This window comes from Carcharhinus amblyrhynchos, chromosome 6, assembly GCF_965287045.1.
Source record: "Carcharhinus amblyrhynchos chromosome 6, sCarAmb.v2.hapA, whole genome shotgun sequence".
NCBI lineage: Eukaryota > Metazoa > Chordata > Chondrichthyes > Carcharhiniformes > Carcharhinidae > Carcharhinus > Carcharhinus amblyrhynchos.
Window position 1 is genome coordinate 65,247,781 of NC_137329.1, and position 27,987 is coordinate 65,275,767.

At 43.9% G+C, this 27,987-nt stretch overlaps 1 protein-coding gene across 1 annotated transcript; it reads right to left on the minus strand.

Annotated features, from left to right (window-relative positions):
- Nucleotides 1-547: 547 nt before the first annotated feature.
- On the minus strand, nt 548-27,753 carry fnbp4 (formin binding protein 4). Its single transcript, XM_080190552.1, has 17 exons — nt 27,178-27,753; nt 23,740-23,835; nt 23,219-23,352; nt 20,178-20,385; nt 17,117-17,261; nt 13,360-13,468; nt 12,867-13,175; nt 11,968-12,202; nt 10,655-10,776; nt 10,397-10,501; nt 10,151-10,284; nt 9,035-9,213; nt 5,222-5,553; nt 4,651-4,810; nt 2,754-2,989; nt 2,289-2,449; nt 548-922 (listed from the first exon to the last, which is right to left on the minus strand). The coding sequence occupies exons 1-17, from the start codon at nt 27,278-27,280 to the stop codon at nt 832-834; spliced, it is 2,859 nt and encodes a 952-aa protein (XP_080046678.1). The 5' UTR covers nt 27,281-27,753; the 3' UTR covers nt 548-831.
- Nucleotides 27,754-27,987: the final 234 nt, after the last annotated feature.

Consider the following 27,987-nt stretch of genomic DNA (forward strand, 5'->3'; position numbering starts at 1 on the left):
TTTCTTGTGCACTACACACAAAGCATACAAGACAATGAGAAGGTGCAGAATGTAGTGTTACAGCCATAGCTATAAAGGTAAACTTAATGTCCATTCCAAATTCTGAAGGCAACAGGGAAGAAGCTGTTTTTGACTCTGTCGGTACATGATCTTACTTTTGCCCTGATGGAAGAAGGTGGAAGAGTATGTCCGGAGCATGGGGTCCTTGATTATGCTGGCTGTTTTTCTAAGGCAGTAGGAAGCATAGACAGTGGCAGTGTCAATGCATGGGAGGCTGGTTCAAGTGATGGACTAGGCTTTGTAGTTTCTTGGACAGAGCAGAGCCATGCTAAACTGTGGCACAACCAGAAAGAATGCTTCCGGACTGTGGGAGGAAACTGGAATACCCGGAGGAAAACCAAACAGAGGGGAATTTGCAAACTCTACACAGTTACCCAAGGCAAGAACTGAACCTGGGTCCCTGGTGCTGAGAAGCAGCAGTGCTAGTCACATTAAGCAGCGACAGTGATACATAAATCATAGCCAGGGCGAAAGGAGACATCAAACCAAATGTTAAAAAAAGGTTTTATTGATGTTATATACAAATGTACAGCACAGATATGAACCTGCAAAATGGCTAATTGTTCACAGCCTGGATGCACGTTGCTTTATTACAGAAATTTGTAGCCCCAATATTTTGAAAAATGCTAGCAGGATACAGTATCCTAAAACCTACAGCTCATGCACCAAGCTTCTCACAGGCCCACTACCTAACTCAGTCACAGTGATTTACACAAATAAACAGTCCATATAGAAATGTAGAAAAATACTTTACACAAACAACAAAAAACATTAAGAACTTGAAGTCATTTTTCTCCTTTTCAGTCTCTCTCGCCAGTCCTCAGGTAGTGCCTCAAAATTGGCATTCCTCTCAGCTTGGCCACTGCAGGAATAAACAGAGCACAATTACTGGATAACAGCGAGTGATTCAGGAACATGGGGCACGATTACTGGTTAACAGTGAGCAATTCAGAAACATGGGACATGATTACTGGGCAACAGCGAGTGATTAACAATCAACATGATTACTGGGTAGCACAATGATTCGGGAAACAGGACATGATTACTAGACAACAGCGAGTGATTCGGGAACATGGGGCACCATTACTGGGCAACAGTGAGCAATTCAGGAACATAGGACATTGGATAACAGTGGTTCAGAAATTGTGTTACTGGGTAACAGTGAATGGTTCAGGAAAAGGGGACAGGGCGATATACTCAGTGCCTAGCTCTTGTAGCCATTAGTATTTATACAGCTAGTTGTGTTCAGTTTCTGGTCAATGATACAGTAGAGGATTCTGCAATGGTAATGCTATTAAAAGTCAGAGTGAAGTTTAGATTCTCTTGGTGGTCATTGCCAGATACTTGTGTGGCACAGATGTTACTTGCCACTTCAAGCCTAAGTATTGTTCAATTCTTGCTGCATTTGGACATGTACTTCTTCAGTATCTGAAGAGTCACGAATGCTGCTAAACATTGTGCAGTCATTAGAGAATATCTCCATTTCTGACCTTATGACAGATGGAAGATCTGATCGACTCCCAACCACCATAACCATCTTCCTTTGTATGACTCCAACCTGCGGAGAGTTTTCCCTGATTCCCAAGACTTTTGCTAGGGCTCCTTGACACCAGACTCGGCCAAATGCTGTCTTGATGTTAACAGCAGTCACTTTCACCTCACCTTGGGCATTTAGCTCTTCTGTCCCAGGTTTGAACCAAGGCTATATGAGGTCAGGAGCCTAGTGACCCTGGTGGAACCCAAACTGAGCATCTGTGAGCAGGTTATTGCTAAGCACTGCTTGACAGCACTGCTAATGACCCCTTCAATCACTTTACTGATGATCAAGAGCTGACTGATGGGAGCTGTGATTGGCTTGGTTGGGTAGTCCTGTTTTGCCTGTGCAGAACATACCTAGGTAATTTTCAACAATGCCTGGTAGGTGTGGCATATGGAGAGAGAATGCAGAATTTGATGGTACAGAGGGATCTAGGTGTCTTGGTACATGAATTATCAATAGTACAAAGAAACAGCAAATGATTTGTTAAAGTAAATAGAAATTTTATGTTTGGGGAGGTTTTACTGCAGCTGTGCAGGGCCTTGGTGAAACCACATTTGAAATGCTACTGACTATCTTGGTCTCTTTTCACTTTATTAAGCAATTTCTGTTTTCAGAATTCCTTTGTATCCTTACAGTAACTATCAAACTTGGATGCATGTTGCAGTACCCCCAGGAGCAGCGTGCTCACCTGATTAGTTGCTGCTGCTTCCACTCCTCAATCCGTCTGTGTGCCTGAATCACTCGCTGCTCATCTTCACTGGAGCTAGAGTGTTCATCCTCATCCAACTCCCGCTGAATGCTCTGCCACTTTTTCACCAGTGACGGCATCTTCATTTTGCTTTTCTTACTCTGAAAGAGGAGAGTTTGAGATAGGGAACTCTGAACACAAGTCATATGATGGAGCAAATCCCAGTCCCAGAGGCAACTGTGGGTAGGGATAATTAAATTACTTTACCTACACTGATTTCTCCTGTTGCAGTCTGGCGACGAGGGGATGGGGTGGTGCGGATTCACAACCACCTGGGGTAGGATGTAGGCAGAGAGGAGCTCTCAACAAAGTTAGAGAAACTAATCTGCTCTTGACTAATTCCTGTTTCAGTTCAGCAGGCATTGTGCCCTGGCACAAGAGGACAGACAGCAAGTCACACTCTACCTTGTCTTTCTTCACTCTTCTGCTCTTCTCTGTTGCTTGAGCGACTGTGTTGGCTGGCAACACCTCAGGCATGATTGGGTGTGGTGGGTTTGCCTGGGTGATTGGTACTTGGAGTTGTGGAGTGTGGTGTGGCGTCGGCACTACACTGGTTAGCAGAGGCAGCAGAGGGGGTGTCGGTGCAGGTACAGCCTGGTGCATTGGAGCAATGGGCACCATCGAAGCCAGCATCTGGGGACCTGCAGCTCAACAAAAAAAGAAAGCAACAACACATCAGCTTAACTAAAAGCATATCAATATTCCCAGGAGCAGAACGCTGTGTAAGTGGAAAGAAATTACAGCTCTATCCTTGCAAAGGTGAGAAAAGTAGGGTGGGCAGTAATTTATTATACAGTAAATCAGAGCCCACAGAAATATTTGCATACAGAGGGATCTAGGCATGCAGATCCACAGTTCCCTGAAGGTGGCAACTCAGGTAGACAAGGTGGTCAAGAAGGTGGATTACATGCTGGCCTTCATTGGTTGAGTATAGAAATTGCAAAATCATGTAGCAGCTGTATAAGACTTTGGTTAGGCTGCATTTGGAGTAGTGTGTACAATTCTGGTCACCAGACTACCAGAAGGATGTTGATGCACTGGAAGGAGTGCAGAAGAGACTTACCAGGATGTTGCCTGGTCTGTAGGATATGGGCTATGAAGAAAGGTTGAACAAACTTGGATGGTTTTCATTGGAGCGTTGGAGGATGAGCAGGGATCTGATAGAAGTGTACAAGATTATGACGGGTTTGGATACAGTAGATAATAGTCTTTTTTCCAGGGTTAAAGGGTCAATTACTCGGGGGCACAGGTTGAAAGTGAGAGGGGTAAAGTTTAAAAGAGACATAAGGACCAAGTTTTTAAAGATGTAGAGATGCCGGCGTTGGACTGGGGTAAACACAGTAAGAAGTCTCAAAGGTTAAGTCCAACAGGTTTATTTGGTCACAAAAGCCAAGAGCTTTTGGAGCGCCGCTCCTTCGTAAGGTAAGCGGGAGTTCTGTTCATAAACAGGGCATATAAAAACACACTCAATTTACAAAATAATGGTTGGAATGCAAGTCTTTACAGGTAATCAAGACTTAAAGGCACAGACAATGTGAGTGGAGAGAGGGTTAAGCACAGGTTAAAGAAATGTGTATGGTCTCCAGCCAGGACAGTTAATGAGATTTTGCAAGTAATGCTTACCTGTAAAGACTTATGTTCCAACCATTATTTTGTATGCCCTGTTTGTGAACAGAACTCCCCACTTACCTGACGAAGGAGCAGCGCTCTGAAAGGTAGTGGCTTTTGCTACCAAATAAACCTGTTGGACTTTAACCTGGTGTTGAGAGAATTCTTATTGTGTTTACCTCAGTCCACGCTGGCACCTCCGCATCAGATTTTGCGAGCCCAGGCAAGTCTTGGGGATACAGATAATGTGACATGAACCCAAGATCCCAGTTGAGGCTGTCCTCATGCGAGCGGAACTTGGCTATCAGTTTCTGCTCAGTAACTCTGCGTTGTCATGTGTCGTGAAGGCTGCCTTAGAGAACCTGAAGATCAGAGGGCGAATGCCCCAAGTGCTGAAGTGTTCCCCAATAGGAAGACAGCAGTCTTCAACAGGCAGACAGAAATGTGATCTGGGGCACGTGATCAATTACAAGGTGCATACCTTGCATCCCACCTACCCACTGCCACAGCACTCAGCCCACCCACCACTCTACCAATGCTTTGATACCCCACCTAACCTGCCTTGACATCCTATTCATCCACTGCCATGTTCGTACCCTGCTCATCCATTAGCTCCACCTCATGACTGCCCACTTGCCACTCAGCCAGTTTACTACCCATATGTCACCTCTGCCAGAGCATGCACTTCTCTTACCTGGAATCATAGCTGACTGAGTGTACAGGACAGGGCTGCTCCCAATGGTGATGGTTCGAGGCATCGGTGTAGAAGTCAGCACTGCTGCCTTCCTCTTGCCAGCTTTGGCAGTCTGACTTGAAGCTGGCGGGTTCATAGATGTGCTTGAAGCAGAATTATTCTGAAAGACAATCAGTCTCACGTTTAGCACCAGACAAATCTCACCTATCCAGTTTCCAGACCCAACATCTACAGGGTTACAGTGTTAAGGTTGCTGAACAAAGTCTCAGAACTCAGCTGGGCAGTCTGTCTCTCTCTTACCTGTGCATATCACAAATTCTTCAGGCAGTTAGAATTAGATAGAATATTGAACAGGTCATGAAGTTTCTCCGGGCCTTCAACCAGTTGTGCAAGTTCTGCTTTCTACTGAAGAGTGCACGCTCCATGCAGTGTCGTCAATGTGTAATGTATATGTAACACCACAGACTTGGACTGCATCAACGCCCCAGATCAAATCAGATTAGCCAATTCACCATAGAATACATCAGATATCTTTCCTGTGGGTTTTCTTTAAACACCACCCCAATCTCACCTTCTTTACTGTTGGAGGCTGAATGGTTGTAACTGGGATGATGTTGAGAAGCGCTCTTTCAATACAATCTTCTTCTGTTCCTGGTGCTGGTGGCTCCTTACTCTCCACTTCCATCTCCACTTCCTGTATGTCTCCATCATCGCTAGGTGGTGGTGGTGGTGGTGGGGGTGGCGGCAGTGGGGGAGGGGAGGAAGGTGGGGGTGGGGGTGGGGGAGGAAGATCCAGTGGGAGAGGTGGCTGAGGGGGCAGAGGCGGGAGGGGAGGTTGGACATTGCTTCTGATAGAAGCAGTGTTGTTTGGCTGGCAGACAGAAAGCTGGCTGGCACAGAGCTCTGTACGCAAGGGAGCGGAATGGAAGGAGTGGGAACATTACAAAGAATAAACAAAAGGAGAGTATAGTTAGCATACAAGTTACTGCCACTCTCGAACACCAGCAATTCCTCAACTTGTTCTCCTGGGAGCAGTTTAGTGCTCAGTTATTCTTTCATGTTCTCCCGTCAGGAAAAACATACAAAAGTCTGAGGTCACGTGCCAACCTACTCAAAACAGTTTCGACCCCGCTGCCAGACTTGAATGCACCCATCTCGTATTAAGCTGATGTTGATCTACACCTTAACTAAGATTACATTCTGCACCATCTCCTTTCCTTCTCCTCTATGTACTCTATGAATGCTATGCTGTGTCTGTGTAACATGCAAGAAACAATACTTTTCACTGTATACTAATACATGTGAAAACAATAAAATCAAAAGAATGACTAAATTCTTGGTCCAAAAAGTGTTTATTGTCATAAGCTTTGGAAACAATAGTGTCATTTTGTTGGCATCAATTCTGAGTAACCTACTGTCTTCATCCCTCCAGATTTTTGCCTAGCTTAGCATCCCATGCTCCAACACGCAGACCTGAAGGATCAAAAGGCCTACTCCTGCACCTATGTTTCTATACTTAATTCAGCAGTTTCTGTAATCCCTCAAATACTCTGCTGTGACACGTCTCTAATTTACACTGATTCCAAAGTTCAGTTTCAGGCACTGCAATAATGCAGTAATTTCAGTCAAGGGGCCAGTGGGAGAGAGAACACATTCAAATGTCAATTGTTGTCAAAGTGTGGCTGACCTCAAGTTGCCATCTCATGGATGACTTGTTGTAATTTCAGAGCCTTACGTAAGCCACCAAAAGGGACTAGATCACTTCCTACATGACACTGACACGGAGCAGGCAACCGTTTTGAATACAGTACCCATGAGCAAATGACCTGGAGGAAAATATGGCTTTGTCCATGCACTGGAGTGAAATGCATCACCAGGGATGTGTCTTGGGATGCTTAGAGACCTCCAATAAAAGGGCAAAGTGCAGAGACTCATAGTTCCAGACTGCTGCACCAAGGATGAGGCTCCAATTGTTTTCTGGGACTTGCTGTACATCACCTGGAGGTTGGTTACATGAATTTCATACCAGTTTTTAAAAGATTCATGCAGCTCATTAACCAGCCAAATACTTTTTACATTATTTATTCACAGGACGTGGCTGTCGCTGAAAAGATCAAACATTTATTGTCATGGGGTGTAGGTGGGCTGCCTTCTAGATCTGCTGCAGTCCATGAGGTATAGGTACAACCACAGTGCATTTTGGGACAGAGTTCCAGGATTTTGTTCCAGTGACAGTGAAGGAACAGTGGTACATTTCCAGAGTCAGGATGATGAATGACTTGGAGGGGAATATCCAAGTGGTGGTGTTCCCAAGTATCTGCTGGCCTTCTTCTAGATGGCAGTGATTGTGGGTTTGAAAGGTGCTGCCCGAGGAACTTTGTTGACTTCCTTCAGTGCATCTTGTATATGGCGTACACTGCTGTCCTCGATGGTGGAAAGCGTGAATATTTGTAGAAGGGATGCCAATCAAGTAAACTGTGTTGCCCTGGATAGTGTTCAGCTTGGATTGCACTCACCCAGGCAAGTGGAGAGAACGCCATCACACTTCTGGCTTGTGTTGAGCAGATGGAGGACAGACTTTGGATGGTCTCAAGGTGAGTAACTCATCACAGGAATACCAGCCTTTGACCTGCTCTACTATGATGTGGAGATGCCAGTGTTGGACTGGGGTAAACAGAGTAAGAAGTCTCACAATACCAGGTTAAAGGTTTATTTGTTAGTAAACGCCACTAGCTTTCGGAGCGCTGCTCCTTCATCAGGTGAGTGGGGAGTTCTGGTCACAAACAGGGAGTATAAGAGGCACACACAGTTTACAGAATACTGATTAGAATGTGAGCCTTTATAGCTAATCAAGTCTTAAAGGTGCAGACAATGCGAGTGGAGATAGCATTAAGCATAGGCTAAAAGGATATGTATTGTCTCCAGACAGGTCAGTAACTGAGATGTTACAAACACAGGCAAGTCATGGGGGTTATAGATAGTGTGATATGAACCCGGTTGAGGCCGTCCTCATGTGTGCGGAACCTGGACATCAATTGCTGCTCAGTGACTCTGCGCTGTCATACTTCATGAAGGCTGCCTTGGAGAACGTTTACCAAAAGAACAGAGGCCATGACCGCTGAAGTGTTCCCCAACAGGAAGGGAACAGTCTTGCCTGGTGATTGTTGAGCAGTGTTCATTCATCTGTTGTCGTAGCATCTGCATGGTCTCCCCAATGTACCATGCCTTGGGACATCCTTTCCTGCAGTGTATCAGGTAGACAACATTGGCCTAGTTGCAAGCGTATGTGCCATGTACCTGGTAGATAGTGTTCTCACGTGAGATGATGGCACGTGTCGATGATTCGGCATGGCCTGCAGAGGTTGCTGTGGCAGGGTTGTGTGGTGTTGTGGTCACTGTTCTCCTGAAGGCTGGGCAGTTTGCTGTGGCAGGGTTGTGTGGTGTTGTGGTCACTGTTCTCCTAAAGGCTGGGCAGTTTGCTGCAGACAATGGTCTGTTTGAGGTTGTGCGGTTGTTTGAAGGCAAGAAGTGAGGGTGTGGGGAATGGCCTTGGCGAGATGTTCAAGTTCATCAATGACAAGTTGAAGACTATGCACTGACCTTCTCAGAAAACAAACACGAGTACTCTTCGTCATCCAGTACTTCCCCAGAGCGGAGAAGCTACGACATCTTCTCCGGAGTCTTCAACATGTCATTGACGAAGACAAACATCTCGCCAAGGCCATCCCCACACCCCCACTTTTTGCCCTCAAACAGACCACTGTCCACAGCAAACTACCCAGCCTTCAGGCGAACTGTGACCACAACACCACACAACCCTGCCACAGCAACCTCTGCAAGGCATGCCGGATCATTCACACGGATGCCATCATCACACGAGAACACCATCCACCAGGTGCACGGCACATACTCTTGCAACTCGGCCAACGTTGTCTACCTGATACGCTGCAGGAAAGGATGTCCCAAGGCATGGTATATTGTACATGGTACAGTGCAGTTCCAATAACACTCAAAAAGCTCAACAACATCCAGGACAAAGCAGCCCACTTTGTTGGCATCCTGTCCAGTAATACTCCCTTCACCATTGATGATGATAGCCATGTGCATCATCTACAAGACGCAATGCAGCAAACCACCAAAGCTCTATGAGCAACACCTTTGAAACCCTGGACTCTGCAATTTAGAGGATAAAAATGCATGGGAACATTAGCATCACCTGAAAGCACCTCTTCAAGGTGGTACACCATGCTGATTTGGAGTGATCCACTGCTGGAGGAGAGGCAAACAGACGATGAAGACCAGATGGTTTGAAAGGAATATGGATTATTGTTCATCACAACCCCCACTATGCAGAGATACAAAGAATGGAGGCACAGCCCCTTACCTGAGGGATCACTGAGTGCACCCGCGATTTCTTTTACTGGAGCTTTGCTGGAGAACATGCTCTTGCCAGCATTCAGCCTTGCGGCAGACTCAGCCGTTTCATCCTCCTCATCTACATCTGGAAACTCCCACTGTGACTGGCCCGTCTGCTCATTGAGATAGAAATAGCGCCGGTGCTCCCTACGGCGTGATAGAAAGTACACACTTAGTATGGGGGGTGACTGCAGGGGCACCCTGCCAGAGACGAAAAAAACAGGTATGATTTTTTTTGCCAACAGGAGGTTTGGCACCTCCTGCTCCTAGCAGTCTAGGAAAGCAGAGGTTAAGCAGAGAACCTCGGTTCAATTTTTGTTTGGTTTTTTTTGAAATATTGTGCCTTTTAAAAAGACAATGATAAATTTCAGCCCAATTATTGTCGTTTTTGGTGGGAGAAAACGGCTGCCTGTTAATGGTGGCAGAGAGCAGGATATCTGAAAGCTAACTCAGACATCCCATTTCATCTAGAGGAAAGCAAGGAAGGAATTAATGCAAAAATATTCTTCAAGCTGAAAAACAAAACTATATATTTTTAAATTTATATATAGAAACACATTTACGTATTTTACAGATACAGTAAACTGGAAGAAGAGAAAAGAAAATAATTCTGACCTGTGCTTCCGGCAATAATCTTGGTCTTCTCTCGTCACGACTGCAGGAGGCACCTTCCCCTCTTTCTCTTGTGTAGTCGGCTCAGGAATTCCATCTCAGAAATTTCCAGCAAAGCGCTGACATTTCTTGCATGCGCAATCTCTCTCTCTCCCGCCCCTTTCCCCTTTATCGTTAATCCCTTACTCAACACAATTATATGAGCAGTCTATCTGTTCAATTCCAACACTCAAACCTCAGCATGAGAAAGTGCCAAATTTTGTAGGGTCACATTTTAGGCTGGTCCAATGATTTTGCTTTCGGAATTTGCATACATGCGGGAGTGTTACCAATTTAGCAGTTTAGTAAGCTGGCAGTCTGCAACTACTGTTGCCACGTCGTCATGTGGAGATGGGGAGTAAGGGATGGGTGGGGTCACAGTTCGGTTGTCACGTGTCAAAGGTGAAAGGTGAAAAAGTAGAAGAGTGCGTACCTGTCCCAATGGCAGGACCAGCCTTTTGGGGATGCATTAGATTCATAGTGTTTAATCTGTAAATCAGCTTCCTGCAGTTTGCGTTTCAGGTATTGACCATTCAGTGCTCCTTCTCGCCAGTCTGATATTCGAGTCTGAAATCCAAGACAGGTAACATTAAAGACAAAAGCTCTCTCTCTGGACGATTCCTGCTCTTCAAACACCAATTCAGACTGAATGCAAAAAATGAATAGGGTCTTTGCAAACCTCAATCTGGAGAAGCAGGAAGTGGAAGTTGGAGATAGACTGTCTGCTAATTCCCAAGAACTCCAGTTTACTGGAGAGAGTGTTCGCTAATTCAGCAATCTGAAACTGAGAAAGAGGAGTCAACATCAATACTGGCACTGTTATGGCATCCTCCAGTGAGCCCCAAAAACATCCTAGTATACTGAGGCCCACTACTGTCACAAAGAGAAAGAGAAAAAGAGGGAGATGCCAATACAGCCTAATCTTTGGATTTCCCACCTTCAGTTCACCCCGGTCATCCTTTTCTTCTGGAGGAAGTTTTGATGCTGCTGTCTGCTTGTCTGTAGATCCTTCGAGATCCATGTCACTTTCTTCAGGTTCAATGCTTGGCTTTTCTGGAGCTGCAGAGAGTGTGGAATAGGAAGATAAATAAATTGAACTGAAACCATTCAACATTTGACCACATTCGGTTACACAGTAAATTCAACCTTCAAACCAAGTCTTCACAGCCAAGCTTATACTAATTCCCTTCAGCATGCAACTGTAAACTGCAATTCACCACATTGTGGTTAATGTACAATTCAGTATTAGAGTTAGTTACATGTGACAACCAGCCGTCCAGCTATTAGTAAACTGTGAAAAGTATTGTTTCTTGCGTGCGATACAGACAAAGCATAACGTTCAGAACAGGAAACAGAGTGCAGAATGTAATGTTGTGATGCAGTGATGCTAAGAGCATGATTTCAATTCCTACACAGGCTGAGGTTATTCATGAAGGACTGCCTTCTTAACACAACCCCTCACTGGAGATGCGATGATCCTCAGGTTAAATCACCAGTCAGCTCCCCATTTCAGAGGAGCCTGGCGACTTTATCTTACTGACTGTAGGAACCTAGTAAAATTAGGTTGGAGGTCTCAAGTCTACCTGTAATGGGTAGAATAGAAACTGGTTTTTATTGGTAATTAGGTTCACTCAATCACAAAAGCTGGTATGAAAAATAAATCTCACTTTACTGTATACTTGAAAAAAAAAATTTATGGAACATGCATGTTGTTGGCTAGTCCAGTATTTATCATCCATCCCCATTTGCCCTCGAGGTGGTGATGGTGGGCTGCCTTCATCAAGCACTCGCAGTATCTGTGGGACAGGTATGCCCGCAGTTCTGTGAGGGAGGGAATTTCAGGATTTTGACTGACCTACCTGTGCCCTGAGAGTGTTTGATTGAACACTGTAGAGGAAGCTCGACACCATTTCAGTAAAATGTGTTTCCTTCACCATGGGCCAATTTGAACAAGTTAAGCTTATGGCCCCAGTATTGGACTAGTATTCCTGGGATCAGGAATTGAACAGAAAAACTACAAGACTATGATAAATTTGAGCTTGTTTACTAATGTCCATACTTCCCACAGCTAGTCAGTCCAATCTCTCTCCTCTTGGAAAGACACACACAAGTACAAGTAAGTGAAGGTCCACCATAACCCTACAGCTACAAGGGAGTGTGCGCAAATGTGGCCTTGCACCACTGTCCACACCCTTGAATAAAAAAAACTTGTGACAAGAATTTTCCAGTAAGGTTCCTCTAATCACTTACCAGTTTCAGTACAGGGTATTCCCTCTGGAGTGGCGTCACGGTCTAGGTTATCCGAAGCAGGGCCTGTAGACTCAGGACTTAAGGTGCGAACTAGTGCTTGCCATTTCCCTTTCCTATGGATATGCTTGTTGCTTTCAGAGACCTGTCCTTCCTGCATCAAGCTCTGGCTACAATCTGAGCGTGGACTGGAGCCGGTTAAACTGGCATCGCCCTCCTCCAGCGCACGCAGTTCTGCCTGTAAACACATGGACAGAGTCAAAACCATATGAAAAAGCAAACAGAATACAGCTAGAGTAACTATCTTTCTTGTTGCTGTGTTCACTTGTAGGGACCTTGTCCATGAAACACAGATTTTGCAGTTGTAAAGTGCAAAATCTTCAGTGGCATTTCCCAGGAATCCTGGGCCTTGGGCACCAGCACACAGCAAATTTGCGCAAGGAGCAAATTCACACAAGCATAATTTTGCCCATGGTGTGTGAGTTACTGCCATATGAAAAACACCAAAACCCTCCTGTTAATTTGGTCCTACTCTGCTGTCATTGGCCTTGGTCCCAGTAACCAGCATATAATGTACATGTTGTTGTCCCAATTATTCAGCTCCCTCCCAAATTCGTAAGAATTGCAAACGCTAATGGATCTTTGGTGGCATTGGTCCCTTTTGTAACAGAGTGAGACACTAGGTCCTCCAAGGATAGGAATGTTGTACAATGATACACCATGCATTGCTCTACTGTCATTCAGATGAGGATTTGTTTGTAAGCACAGTTTTAGATTTTATAATTGTGGGGTGAAGGAACCGGGTAGATCAGAAATGCAAACTTAGCTCTGTTTATCACAAGAGCCCAATCTTGCTTTTGCCACAAATAATTTTGCAACCTTCAAGTGGAATATAATTTCACCTTCTTTCTCTCCAGCACCAACTCCAGTTCCCGGGTATATTCCTCCTCTTCTTTCTCCACTCCCTCCTCTTCCTCTGCATTCTCCAGGGAAACATTCAAGCTCGGATGATCCTCTTGTGATGCTTCCTGCACATGCATGCTACTACTGTCCTCTTCAGTAACTTCTTCTTCCTGGCAAATCACCTTCTTCCGCCACTTTTCCTCAGCTTTCTTCACCTCCTCAGGAATGAGTGGAGCCAGCAGAGATGCAGCGACACCTGAACATTCTTCCTTCTCGCCAGTCAGTGCAAACACACTCTCGTTAACTTCCTTTGGAAGTAGAAAAGAACAGATTAGAGGCATGACACACAAAGAAGCCAGCACGGCTGCGATTCAGTTACCTGTACATCAGTGGCCCCACTGAAATAAATGCAGGCTTCCACACATGATTTTTACTTTTGTTGCCCCTTTGCCCTGCAGAAAAGCAACAGATATCACCTTACTTCACCCCTACCTTCTTCTTCATGTTTCTGCCATCTGGCTTTGCCACAGTTTGGTCATGGTGATAGATGCCTGTGTGCTGATAACTACTCTCCACCTCGCCAGCGGACAGGGTCATGGAGCTGAAAGACAACACACGATGACATGCTTTTCCTCATTGCACTGTCAAGGGTCCTGCTGCCAAAATTGAATGGCCTTACTGCCTCCCTGTAAAAATTACCCCCATACCACTAAGTATAGTTGCATGGTAAGAAGTCTGACAACACCAGGTTAAAGTCCAACAGGTTTATTTGGAATCACGAGCTTTTGAAGCGATGCTCCTTCATCAGGTGAGTGGGTAGATCAAAAATGCAAGTTGTAAAACATTTCTCTTTAGAAGAACTACAAAGATTTAAAATTGGGGAAAAAAGGCTGTTTGGCTGACAGTCAAGCCTTATCCAATTGGATAATGAGCCTTTTTGATTTCCACTTGGTATGGGAAGGCAGTGTCCCTTCAGTGTTGGCTGACTAATAACTGGGGCTTGGGGCAAGTCATGTGATGAAACATCAAGCAACACACTTTATCTCAGTTAGCAAACTATCAAGATAGGAAACCAACCCTGCCTCAATCAGAAGTGTAGAAAAATAAAGTTCAACTTCACGACTGGAGGCACCATAGCAATCAAGGCACTGAATTGGTGCTTTTCACTGAAGCTGTGATTGCAATCTATATAAAAGGGGAGTTAAAAGCATACAACGCCATTGCAAATCCCAGTTGATCCTTAATCCCATTTGCTGACTGCCTTTGTGAAAAGCAGATTTAAGTTTTATTTAATTCTGTCCTTCGCTATTTGGAGTCATCTCCCCTACTTAAACTTTTATTTCAATTATAACAATTGCACTTGTACCTCCAATTTACATTTCTCTCCCCGATAATAGCATTCTATGATTCACTCAGGGATAAAAGTTCCAATAATCAGCTATTAAACTAACCTTATAATGTTAACAGTGATGAGAATGTTGTCTCAGCCTTAAACAAAACTACAGCGCTCATTTATATTAAATACAAATAAATATCTTTCACTGAAATATGTCACAAGTGGTTAATCTTATTTCAGATCTCAGGCAAAGACTCCCACTCTGCACAGATAAGATAATTGCCTTTCCGTCATGTCACATTATATATACATCTATAAATCAGAGTTTTGCCCCTTCATTGCCATTAAATACAACACCCTTCAGCACTCACTTGAAAAACATTGCGGACTCATGTGGCATAACTGGGACTTGACCCGGAATTTCACTGCTCCTACAGGCTACATAGACCTTACAACACAGAAATGGGTTAACCCTGGTCTCTATTGCATTTACATTCCATAAAAACCTCAGCCTGCTCCGCCCTCGCCTGCCCCAGAAGAACATAAATAGGAACAGGACACATGGCTCTTTAAATAATGTTCCATCATTCAGTAAGATTAGGGCTGAGCTTCCAGACCAATTCCACTTTCCACGGCATCAGAAATCCACCATTCTCTACACTTGACTATGAAATACTTACCAAATGAACATGCACAGCCCTCAGGGATACAGAATTCCAAAGATTCACAAATACATGCATAGAAATTTCTGACTTGCCCTGAAGGATTGACATCTCCAGAGAGTACAAGTCCATCTAATCAATCACCCCACATTCCAGAAACCAACTGAGTTGAACCTTTGTTCCAACCTCTTCAAGGCAAGTATATTGTTCCTTAGGTAAGATGAACAAACTCTATACTGTACTGCAGGTATAGACGCAGCAGATCTATCTTACTACTCTAACCCCCTTGACTAAAGGCCAACATAGCATTTACATATAATCTGTAATTATGTACCAGTATGTTAACTATGATTTATGTACAGGGACTCCAAAATCTCTGAATACCAACATTTACAAGATTCTTACCTATTAATAAAACACATCCAAAGTGGATAATTTCACACTTCTCCACATTATACTCCATCTGCCACCTTGTCCAACAACTAAATCACGTTATATAGCCCTTTGCAGGGTATTTATGTCAAGTTTTAATTTGCCACCAAGCTGTACATTAGCAAATTTATACATAGCTGGTCTCTCGTTTTGAGGAACCAATACGAAATGTTAAAGACTATCAGGTCACCCCTCAGCCTTCTCCTCGTTACCTCAGATCTAGATGATGTGCATTACTAGAAGTATTTTACACAGCAGGTTGAAATGTGAGCCCCTCCTTGCGTCACTGTCTTGAGACCCTTTCTCCATCCATTACTCTTGTACGGTGCACACATAGAATGGATAATCTTGGATTACCGTATAAAATTGGACATCATAACCTTTCCACACACTCTCCTTTGGGTCAAACAGGACATCAGGATCAGTGTTTAAAAGAAAATAGCAAAATCAGAACATTAGTGACTGGTTTAGTTTTAATAAAAGTAGAAAATATAAGCCCATGCCACTGGAATACCAGAATTAAAAACCTCAACTGTGATGTACAAAGTGTAAGTATTGTCATGCAATGTTCAGATGTTTGAATGCCTTTATTAACATGCAAACCTAAGAGTATTCTTGATATTCCATACCATCACATCGGCACTTGGATCAGATGGAGGTCTTTAACCTGTTCACAATAGTGCCAAATTAAATGGGCCAATCTTGAACACCGGTGCTCCAATTTCTTAAGTTCCCCTCACCCCCTGTCAACCAAATTGCCCGAGAACCCCATCTCTATTTTCTACCTCACACTGTTGCCATCGATGTGGCTGTTTTCCCCACATTGATGCTGGAGTTGTGGAGGTGGGGGCAACTAGTGGGAGAATGACCTACTTCAACCTTAAATGAAATTAATTCAATCCCAAAGCTAGGAACTTTGGCAATGTTACAAAATTATATCTCGCCCAAAACCTATTGTGTCATACTTAACAAGTCAGAATGCTAATCAGTTACCTTCTACATGATCTCAACAGTAAACAGGTACAGGTAGGTTAAAAACCACTTGCACTAGAGCAAGGAGCCAATGGTCGTATCATCACACCCCCAATCCCTGAGTAACCCGAGATGCTGGACCCTGGTGAGGCGGTCCTTTACATTTCACATGATAGATGATTTGTTTGGTCAGAATTGCTGCATAAAATCAGCACTATATTTCAGAGGCTCCGGCACCATAATCTGACTCTCAAGGTGTGGCCCCTGTCCAGCTCCAATCTTCTCATGTATGTACTCACATGCTTGGCTGTCTTGTTTCAATGTCCTCAACCTGGGCCATGTGTTTTGCTACTGCTTAATTCTTCTCCATTAATGCAGTTTAACTTTCTCTCATGGAAAGACACAAACGGATGTAAACTGTCAGGAGTGCACTTCCATCCATTCTGCACACTTAGAACACCCTGGGTTCCAACCAAAATCACACACTCCAAATCAAAGCATGTGTCCAATTACATGGGTTTAAACATGACAAAATTAAGGGGTGCGCGCGCATGGTATTGGGATGTCTCAAATCATTCTAAATAATCTGGTATATGACAAGGCTCTCTCTTCCTTGGTCAATCTCACTAACGCGAGTGCAGTTGTGGGAGGAAGGAAAATGATTTTACAGCAGGTAAAAATTTAAGCTTCTCTTACATTTAAAACAAATATTGCAATGCAATGTTATGTAATGCAAACTAAACACTTCAACTATCCACTAGATGTTGGGAAATATCACTACACAAGATACAGCACTGAATGTTCATTTGAAGGGGTGTGTGTAGACCCACTGTGGTTAAGCACCCACCTGTGCTGGTAATGTAAACCTTGCAGCTGAGCAGCCAGGTAGAGGGGCAGCTCCCATGTTACTTCATTGGTTTGAACATTCCAGTAATAGTGGCAGCCAGTGTTCTCATCCCATACCTCTTGCCAGTCGCCCATTTCCACGTTAACTATATAGTGAGAAACAAGGGCTGTGTTCATTATTTATACACATCAAGCATAAAGCACATCCACCTCCAGACACACAATCCTCTAGCAGGGAGGGTAAAGTTGTCTGACCCATGCATAATAAATTGGTTTTGAGATAAGAGACCTGGGGAAAATTTGTACATACTTCCAGTATGCAGGATATGATTTGTGGCATCTCCCAGAGGTCTGCACTGGGGTTTCACCTTTTCCTTATATTTTTCAACGACTTAGACTAAGGGATAAAGAGCTCCATATCTAAGTTTGCTGATGACACCAAGTTAGGTAGCGAAGTGATGAAGACCACTGCCGAAAAAGGATCACTGACAGATTAAGTAGGTAGTAAAAACTGGCAAGAATTTAATATGGGAAAAGTGTGAGGGCATCCACTTTCAACCCAAGAAAGATAGATCAGAGTATTCCCTACATGGTGAGGAAATCACTAAAAACTGATAGAAAAGTATACCAATTAAGGTAAAAGACTACTGAAATGCTTGCTCTTTTGGGCTGTGAAACCAAAATTATTTTAGCTAGTCTATATGGAATGCTATATTAGCCCATATAGAATACTATATTGAATTCTGGACATCATGTCTTGGGAAGCTTATATGGGCATTGGGGGGCTCCACCACAGTTCAACAAAGTGATAACAGGCTGAGAGTTAAACTGAGGACAGCTTACTTTGACGTTTGCATTCCCTCAAACACGGGAGATTCTAGATTAATCTATTGAGCTATTTAAGATGATTAAAACATTTGATAGGATATTTGGAAAAGAAGTCACTTTTTTGGTGACAGAATCCGGAAATTTGAGTTAGACAATTAAGAGGTGATATTCAGAACCACTTCTACATAGAAACGGTAGCCTGGAATGCTCTGACCCAAAAAATGTTGAGGTTGCACGTATGTCCACATGTGCGGGTGGACAGATGCATGTGCACCCATGCATGTGCATCACATCTACAAGTTCCCCTTCTTACTTCCTGAGCTCCACTAAAATTAAACACTATTTCCCTTTCAGAAAACCATGTTGGCACACTCGTGCAGCCCCCTATGAATTGAAATCTATGTCTCTGTTACATGTTTCAGTTGGCGATTTTCAGGATAATAGTGATCAAAATAGAATGAAGGGCTTAAACAAAAATCATTAAAAACAAACTGGACAGGAGGCAACTTCAGTGATTTAGGGAAAGGATACCATTACCAATTTGCTGCTTTCTTGGCCAGCGGTAGGCTGAGGTGGCGATAATACAACATACCCCATAAAGAGGAGAACTGGGACACTACAAGTTAAAAACATCCTTGACAAAGTCAGATAAAGAACACATTTGAAAACCAGGCAGAATAAAAGTGCGCATAGGGGAAATTTGAAAAAAAAGACAAGAAACAGTTAATAAATAAGATAAAAGGAAAATTCTTATAAAGATATAACAAATAGGATAGTTAAAGAAAACACTGAAATGATGAAAGACATCTTTTTGTGAAAGAAAACCTTTGTGGAAATGCAGGAGGGCATGGGGGGATGTAAAGACATTGTACAAGAAATCCTTGTTCAAAAAACAGATATAAGCACAAAGGCACAAGGACGTTAAAGTTTAAAGTCAGAATGTCATCGAGGATAAAATTAGTTCTATTTAGAAAAGCCAACATGGATTTGTTAAGGCACATTTGTATCAGACCAACCTGTCTGAACACTCCCAACTAAGTGTTGACGAAAGAATGAAGTAATCGATGCTATATAAACAGACAATCAAAAGGAATTTGATAAGTTATATCGATTTAGAAAACTAGAAGCACATGGGAGTGAAGGGATGGTGGCAACTTGGATGTGTAATTGACTGAAGGACAGCAGTCAGAGTATAGCTTTGAAAGGATACTTCTCTGGCTGAATATAAGTATTCAGTGGAGTTCCCTCAGAAGTCAGTAAACGATAAGGAGTTGGGTAAAGGATACAAAATTGGGAAATTTGCAAATGCACCATAAGTAAACTGAGGTAGAAAGAGACAGACTGACTGGTGAAATGGACAGATATGAGGCAAACAAAAAACTTAACGCTGCTAAGTAGGAGTAATGAACATCGGGAGCTACAATGGGGTAAGACAATATAATCCAAATGATATCATAAAGGGAGCAAATTCACAAATCCTTGGAAGCCCCAGGGCAAGTTGATAAGCTGTGAAGATGTACATCAATACTAAATACAAAAAAAAACAAACTTTTATTGGTTAGACATCATCATGGATTTTAATTAAGTGTAGAGATTGTAAAATTGGATTGTTCCCCCTTCACAGGGGAGAAGGTTAAGAGGAGAACAAAATTATGAGAGTTTTGATGGTGAAACCATGGGGAGAGAAACTACTTCCTTTCAAAAATGTGGCACCAACCGTTGGGTCATAGATTTAAAATTAAGAGACGAAGAAAATATTTGTCCAATACCTCCAATGAACACTATACACAGTATTAGATTGACACATACCTCCAACTGACCGTGCAGTATTAATCTAACATGTCAATACTGCATATAGTATTAATCTAACACATCAATAAACTGTATAAAATATTAATTTAAAGTGTATTTATTAATGTCACAGGTAGGCTTACATTAACACTACAATGAAGTTACTGTGAAAATCCCATAGTTGCCACTCTCTGGCACTTGTTCGTGGACACTGAGGGTGAATTTAGCATAGCCAATGCAACTAGTGAGCACGCCTTTCAGATTGTGGGAGGAAACCGGAGCACCCGGAGGAAATCCGCACAGACACAGGGAGAACGGGCAGACTTCACATAGTGACCCAAGCTGGGAATCGAATCCAGGTCCCTGGCCCTGAGGCAGCAGTGTTAACCACGTTTGAGTCTAATACATACTTCCAATAAACTGCATATGTACCAATTACATACCTCCAGCAAGTGAATACTGTGTATCGTAGTGCCAACCAGCTACTATGTTACTGCCTTCCACTGTGGCCTTCACCTCATTGCCATTGTGGTTGCTTGCAGGTTTCAGTTCAGTTTTGGGTTGTGGTCGTGGTGGTATGGGTGCTGACACAGATGTCTCAGTAAGAGTTGATTCAGAAACAGGTAAGGGTGCTGTAATTGCATCAATCTCCTGCATTTATAGAAACACAAACATGACTCTTGCACTGAACATTCACTGAGCCCATGTCATAACCCAATACTGTCTGAAGGGCTTGACCTCACAAACAGTTCAATAGCATGAATAGCAGGAATAGGTCATTCAGCTGATCATGACTGATTGGGTTGAGACCTCAGCTCTCTTTCTTGCCTGCCATCTATAGATGTCCTTCTTGATCAAAAATGTACCTCAACCTTGAATGTATTCAATGTCCCAACCTCCACTGCTCACTGGGGTAGAGTGTTCTACAGATTAACAATACTCCAAGAAGAAAAGTTTTCCTCAACTTCACTAGAAATAGGAGGTGCGTTATTTGGAAAGCAAACCTCTGAGTTCAAGAGGAAACATCCTGCCAGTATGTGCCCAAGCTTCCTCACAAATGTGAGTTTCTTAATGCAGCCAACAGGTGGGTCATTTTGCCTCATAACACTTGGCCCTGGAAAGATACTACATCTGCGCAAAGCCCCTAGCAAGTTTACATTTATGCAAGGGTTTTACAGCTCAATGTAAACAAGTGCTCATTGTGATTTTTCATGATGAACTCCAAAAGAAGAGAATCCAAACTTGAAAAGCTGGGTCTATTCTCCCTCGATGTGGATGTGCCAGCATTGGACTGGGGTAAACACAGTAAAAAGTCTGACAACACCAGGTTTAAGTCCAACCGATTTATTTGATAGTACACTCACTAGCTTTCGGGGTTAGCCCTCCACAGATGCTGTCAGACCTGCTGAGATTTTCCAGCATTTGCTGTTTTTGTTTCCATCACATTCCTGATTTGTGACTTGTAGATTGTGGACCGGCTTTGGGGAGGTAGCAAATGAGCTACTCACCACAGAATACCCACTATTTTTCAAGTAAACTTAGAGCCCACACTTCAACACAGACTATGGTCCATGTGCAGATTTGGGGAACTGCTCTGGCAAATGCATCACCACCAGGATGTACAGCTTTCTCAGTTCAAAAAGAGATGGTAAATGCTGGGAATTGAAGTGACAGGGAATGCTGAGCGGCCCTGGCATTACATACTTTTGCACACACAAAATTTCAGAAAAGTCACCATGAGCACTTGTTCACATCAGGCTCTAAGTCCTGGCACAAATGTAGTCTGGCTGGGGGCTTAGCACAGATATGGTTTCATTCCAGGGCCAAGTGTTGCAAGGTAAAATGACCAGGTTGCTGACAGTTTCAGAGTACAAAAGTAACTGAAGAATCTCACTGTGGGGCATAATGAGTAAGCCAATGAATTAGCACGCTTATGGACACAGTCATGGGTTTACAACATGGACTATTAACCGTAAACTATTAACGGACACAAAGTTTTAGCAGTTAAAACCAGGACAGAAAATCTACCTAGAATAGTCCAAATGAAATTCTACACAATGTGGAGCCATAACAACATGGCAGAAGATCAGGTGGGTAAAGGAGAAAAGCAGCTGGGGGATGGAGTGGGTTGGGAGATCCTGACTGTTTAGAAAGGAAAGGCAAGGATAGCATTTGGCATGTGAGGGGAGGAAAATGTGAATGGGTGACAGTAATCTGTATTTACAGAATGCCTTTAAGAGTAAGGATTTACTCAAAGGATGAAAATGGAGGAGGAGGAAGACATTTCAGAGCTTAAAGCACCAGCTAAAAGATGTGGTACATAAACCCAGGTCAAGAGGCCACATTATATGAACAGAGATATTTCACAGGTCGTGGGGTTAGAGGAAGTTAGAGATAGGAGGGATGAGGCCATGAAGGGATTTGCTTTTTAAAATTCTCAGCCTTTTTTCCAAGACATTACTTAATCAGGATCTAATGTAGGTCAGCAAGCACAGGGATTGATGCATGAATGGGATTTGACACAAGTTCAGACCTCACTTTCACAGAGGGTAGAATGTGGGACAGCAGCCAAGAATGCACTGGGATAGAGCTTGGGTCACCCCCTGTGTGGAGTCTGCACATCCTCCCCGTGTTTGTGTGGGTTTGCTCCGGTTCCTCCCACAGTCAAAAGATGTGTGGGCTTAGATTGATTGGCCATGCTAAATTGATCCTTCGTTTTAGGGGAGCTTAGCAGCATAAATACGTGGGGATATAAGTTTGGAGCTTGAGTAGGATTATTTTTGGTGCACACTTGATGGGCCAAATGGCTTCCTTCCACATTGTGGGGATTCCATGATTCTAGGAATACAGCACTGAAACTGAAGATCAGCCATGATCATATTGAATGATGGAGTAGGCCCAAAGGCCTATTCATGCTCCTAGCTTCTATTTTGCAGAGGGGCAGAATGTAGCTGAGAACTGATCGTTGAAGGACACAAAAGTAGTGATGCAAAGACAGAACGAGAAACCACTGCAGCTGATACCCTGGTTACAATTCGCTAGAAAAGGCCTACCCAGCTGAAACACCTGGGAGAGACATTGTGATGAGGGCATGGCAAAGACTAGTCAGATCAAGAAAGGCAAAGAGGCAGAGGATGTGATTTGTGGCTTTGATAAAATATGTCTTGAGAAATCGGATCGTGAAGGGTTCCAGCAAAGATTCAAACATTTGGGAGGCAGTGTGTTTAAGGACTGAGAAAGAAAGAGACTGGAGATGGAGACAGTTGTTTGCATGGATGGAGCAACTAAGAACCAAGTTGTTAGGAGTTTTCTGATCTGAAGGAGAGGGAGAATGAGTGCCTGAGAGTAGAAAACCATTAATAGCAGCTAACCAAGGTAGGAAAGAAATTTGGATAAGATGTGGGCTGTTCTTGGGGTGTGGAGCAGAAAGGAAGGGGAAGATGCAAGCCATGCTTAGGGGAGGCAAGGTCAATCTAATCCTCACCGCCATGAAGTTTGCCAACGTGCTGTCGATGTCTGCAGACTTGGGGGGCGGTGGCGGCTCTGGCTCTTGTGGCTCAGTGTCAGCACCGTCATCATCCTCACTGTCTGTGTAAGCTCCGAGCAAGCCCAGCCCACCTGCAAGTCAGGACAACACATTAAGACAGCTAACCACCTTCTCCTCACAAACACCATGGCAGTAATATCACCATCACTTTACTCAGCAATAATCTCTCTCAACAACACACAAATTAGAAGGAATGAGATGGGAGTAGAAAGCTGCAAATGGACAGAGATAGGTTAAGAGAGTGGTCATAGTACAGAAATGGAGTTCAGTATGGGCAAGTGTAACATCATGCACTTTGGACCCAAAGTACATCAGAGCATTTTCAAACTGGTGAGTGCTTAAAATGATTTCTCACATAGATATAGCGAAACAACTTTAGCTAGTGGAGGAACCCAGAACAAGTGAGTGCAACCTTTTTTTAGCTTGGCTGTTCAGGAGTGCAATGGGGAAGCAGTTACCTGTAGTCCGGACTGCAGATTCCTTTGCTGTCCCATTGTTTGTGCTGTTTGAACTTGTATTAACAAGCAATTGATCAGTTGCATCCTCTTGTTCATCTGCAGAGAGAAGAGGAAGTTTCATATAATAAACTGCTAAATGGAAGTTTTGGTACTATTGTTGACAATACCTAAGAACATGCAATAAAGCATTCTCCCAGCCATCATGATGCCTAACCTCCCCATGGAGTTCAGTGTCTTGTATTGGTAAGGCCACCGTCAGAAGGACGTAGATTTGAGATCCAGCAACCACTCCCAAACACTCAAGACAGATGTTGAATGGCAAAGCACGGGGGCTGAGAGAAGTCACTGGATGGTGGATCTTTGAGGTAAGATCTTTGGCAATACAAAGGCTGCAACCTAGTAACTATACTACTTCTTCTGAAACTTGGCTCAGGTGCAGACAGAACCATATCCGTTTATTTGAATCATATCAGTTAAATCATTTCAAACCTGCACATAATTTGAGTTCAAGGAAAATAACTGAGTATTAACATAAGCATTCAAAAATGGAGCAGAGAGCAAATGAATATTAAGAAAGTCAATTTGAAATGGCTCGCAGCAGTGCATTGGAACGACAAGTGCCACCAGGGTCTTCAAAAGGTGACAAAGGGTTTCAAACAGCTAAACAACAAATGGAAATGACAAATCCACAATGCTCTCCTGAATACATAGATCACAGCTTCTTAGCTAACAACAGTTCAGATCCCTGCTTCAGTGACTGGTTGGGGATCCATCAATCATGCCACACACGAGCAATTCCTCCTCTGAACAATCAGTACAGTCAGCTACAATTGGCCACTTACAGAGAGAGCATGGGTTAAATATCTGCTGGTACAAATGCACATGAAATCATTTTTAATATGGAATTTCTCATTTTCAAATGCAGAAAAAATTGAAAGGCCAATTGACCTGCAAAGACAGATCAAAGGGGGAAATCCTCCTGTGTAGTTGGGATAGTGACGAAATATGTTCATACCTAGAATCAAACTGGCCTCTCTGACCATTTCCAGGACAGCCTGTTTTAGGTAACTTGAAAGTTTCAAGTGCAAGTATAGACTGGGGGAGGGGTGCTTTAAATTGTTTGTGCAATTTTCCCAGATCAGAGAAAGGTCTGAAGGCCCCAGGTAAATAAATGAGGACTTTAAATATCTATACAAGTTAAAGGTAATTAATTTGCATTTCTTTCCAATCACAGGCCATAGGCATCATATTTTCATGGAGAGAAAGGTTTTTTATTTTAATGCAAGTTGGTTGTTCTTGCAAGGTGGGAAGCAAACAACCTGGAAGGCTGAATATATGACTGCATAATACTTCTAAGCAAGCGACAAGTGAGCCACATTACAAGTTCAACTGATTCATTTAACTGCATACACAGGGCTGCTCTCTTCCAGCAAGAGGAATGTGGTCAAGCCAAGTGGAATTTCATTGTAACTTCACTGCAGTGTTAACGTAAGCCTTACTTGTGCCTAATAAAATAATACTGAATCTTTGAGTCATCTAGGAACTTGGTGAACTTAAAAGTTCCCCATTGCATTTTCCTTGGCAATAACCCCGCCAGTCAGAGTCCAATTGTCAACCACCCTTTACTCCTGGAGTGTACATTGTTGAAATATGGCATGTTTGCATTTGTCCCTTTTCAGCAGTAGACAATAATGCTAGTCTTCCCAATCTTGATTGAAGGAAACCAGACAATAAAGGGGCTGAGAGAAATGAGGTGTTGAGGCAGAGCTGGAATCAAAATCCCCACAGTGCAGAAGCATTTGGTCCATCGAGCCTGCACTAGCTCTGTCAGAGTATCTTATCCAAGACCCATCCTATTTCCTAATCCTACACATTTATCCCAGTAATCCTCTAACTTTCACATCTTGGAATACCAAGTCGCAATTTAGCATGGACAATCCACCTTACCTGCTATCCTTTGGACTATGTATTTCTGCAGTCAGATCAGTTTTTTGTGATACTGCTAAGGAACAGCAGCTATGAGAGAAATAGAAGGGGCTGCGAGGATTGGGTTTTTGGGAGATGACAACAATGGTGAGGAGCAGAAAAGAAGCCATTGAAAGCGATGGGTAGATGAGAACAAAAATTAGGGAAGTGCAGTCCCTCTCAGCTGGGTGACAGATGAATTGGATGGAGGGGAATGCTGTGGTCACCTGTTTCATAGGCTGCAGGCAAACCAAGAATAATGAACGGACATAACTCTTTAGCAGTAACACAGGATATCATATGACTTTGATAAGGTTTATTTCGGCTCTGTGGCTGAATTATCCCGTGCACACGATCAAACATACATGCAAACACAGAAATTAGGAGAAGGCCTATCAACCCATCAAGCTTTCTCTGCCATTCAGTAAGATTATGGCTGATCTGAATGTGGCCTTAACTTTCCCACCCAGTAATCATTTTTTATTCCTGACCTCAAGAATCTATCTACTGCTCCCTTAAAAGTATTCAATGATTCTGCCTCCACCATATTCTGAATGAGACTGTTCCACAGATTTGCGACCTGCAGAAAAACTCTCATCTTTAGTTTTAAACTGTGTCCCCTAATTCTAGTCTCTTCTAAAAGGAAACATTCTCTCAGCATCCATCCTGTCAAGTCCCCTTATGACTATAAGTTTGAATAAAGCTTATTTATTAGTCACAAGTAGGCTTACTTTCACACTGTAATGAAGTTACTGTGAAAATCCCCTAGTTGCCACCTTCCAGCGTCTGTTCGGGTAGACTGAGGAAGAATTTAGCAGGGCCTATTCACCTAACCTGTACATCTTTTGTGGGAGGAAACCAGAGCACCTGGGAGGAAACCCACACAGACACAAGGACAGAATGTGCAAACTCCACAAGTCAGGAATCAAACCTGGGTCAGTGGCGCTGTGCCACCCCAAGACCATCTTTCTAACATCCAGTGGATGCTAGCACAACTTTTCATCAAAGGATAACCCCCTCATCCAAGTAGTCAGTCAGTGAACATTCTGTGAAATGCTGCTAATGCATCAGTTTCCAAGCAAGACGACCAACACTGAACACAGAACTCTCAAATGGGGTCTCACCAATGCCCTGAGCTCCAAAAATTGCCTTTTAAATTCCATTCCCAATGCAATAAACACCAGCACTCCATTTCCCTGACTAATGGGTTGGTGTACCTGCATACCAACTTGCTTTGATCTTGTACCAGGTAACGCAGACATCTCTGCACCACAGATTTCTGCAATGTCCCTCTTCAAATAAAATGCTGTAGGATATGTCAGGGAGCATTTCATCGTTAGTGCAGACAGAGCTGTACTTTGTACCAAACCTATGCAGTACCTATCCTGGGAATGTCTGATAGGGGCAGTATCGTGGGGCTGGCGGGAAATTCAGGCCGCGGCTTCCATCATGACGCCAGCTACTCCAACTCACCTTCTGAGGCCGAGCCGCGATCTTCCTTCTTATGTCCGGGCTCAAGCTGCAGGATGGGCCGCCGCCGACTCTGCTGTAGGTTGATCCGCGTTTTCTTCCCCATCAAAACCGGCTTCCAGGCCACCGCTCAGCCGCCTGCTTCTCCAGGCCTGGATCAGGCCGTCTGTCGTCCGCGGCTTGTGTGTCCCACTCCGAAATGGGCCCCCCTCGCGCCCTCTTCCGCCGCGCTGGGGCTTTCTACCTCCGAGCTGGGCCCTCCTGCCGCTCTACCTCCGAGCTGGGCCCTCCTGCCGCTCTCCCTCCGAACTGGGCCCTTCTTCCCGGTCTCCCTCCGAACTGGGCCCTTCTTCCCGGTCTCCCTCCGAGCTGGGCCCTCCTTCCCGGTCTCCCTCCGAGCTGGGCCCTCCTTCCCGGTCTCCCGCCGAGCTGGGCCCTCCTTCCCGGTCTCCCTCCGAGCTGGGCCCTCCTTCCCGGCCTCCCTCCGAACTGGGCCCTCCTTCCCGGTCTCCCTCCGAACTGGGCCCTCCTTCCCGGTCTCCCCTCCGATCCGCGCCTCCGGTCTCCCTCCGGGTTTCAGCGACGCGACTACGTCGTGACGTCAGCATGCCCATGTATTTAAATATGTATGACGTCACGTCGCGGGTGCGTCACAGCGTTCGCCCTTGTGCAGCAGGTTTAGAGACCCCGTGCGGAGCGGTTGGCCTCCATTTCAGGTCCAAGAGAAGTCAGAGTGCAGAGAGTGTGGGAATGTTAAAAATGCTGAGATTAGCCACTGATTCAATACCTCAATAATTACAGTAAAATAGGAGA

Coding starts and splice junctions, on each gene's coding strand:
- fnbp4 (XM_080190552.1), bottom strand. CDS start 27,280: ATGGGGAAGAAAACGCGGATCAACCTACAGCAGAGTCGGCGGCGGCCC. Junction 13,176..13,359: donor GCAGAAACATGAAGAAGAAG/GTAGGGGTGAAG, acceptor CTACTTCCAAAG/GAAGTTAACGAGAGTGTGTT. Junction 4,811..5,221: donor AGCCTCCAACAGTAAAGAAG/GTGAGATTGGGG, acceptor ATTGTCTTTCAG/AATAATTCTGCTTCAAGCAC.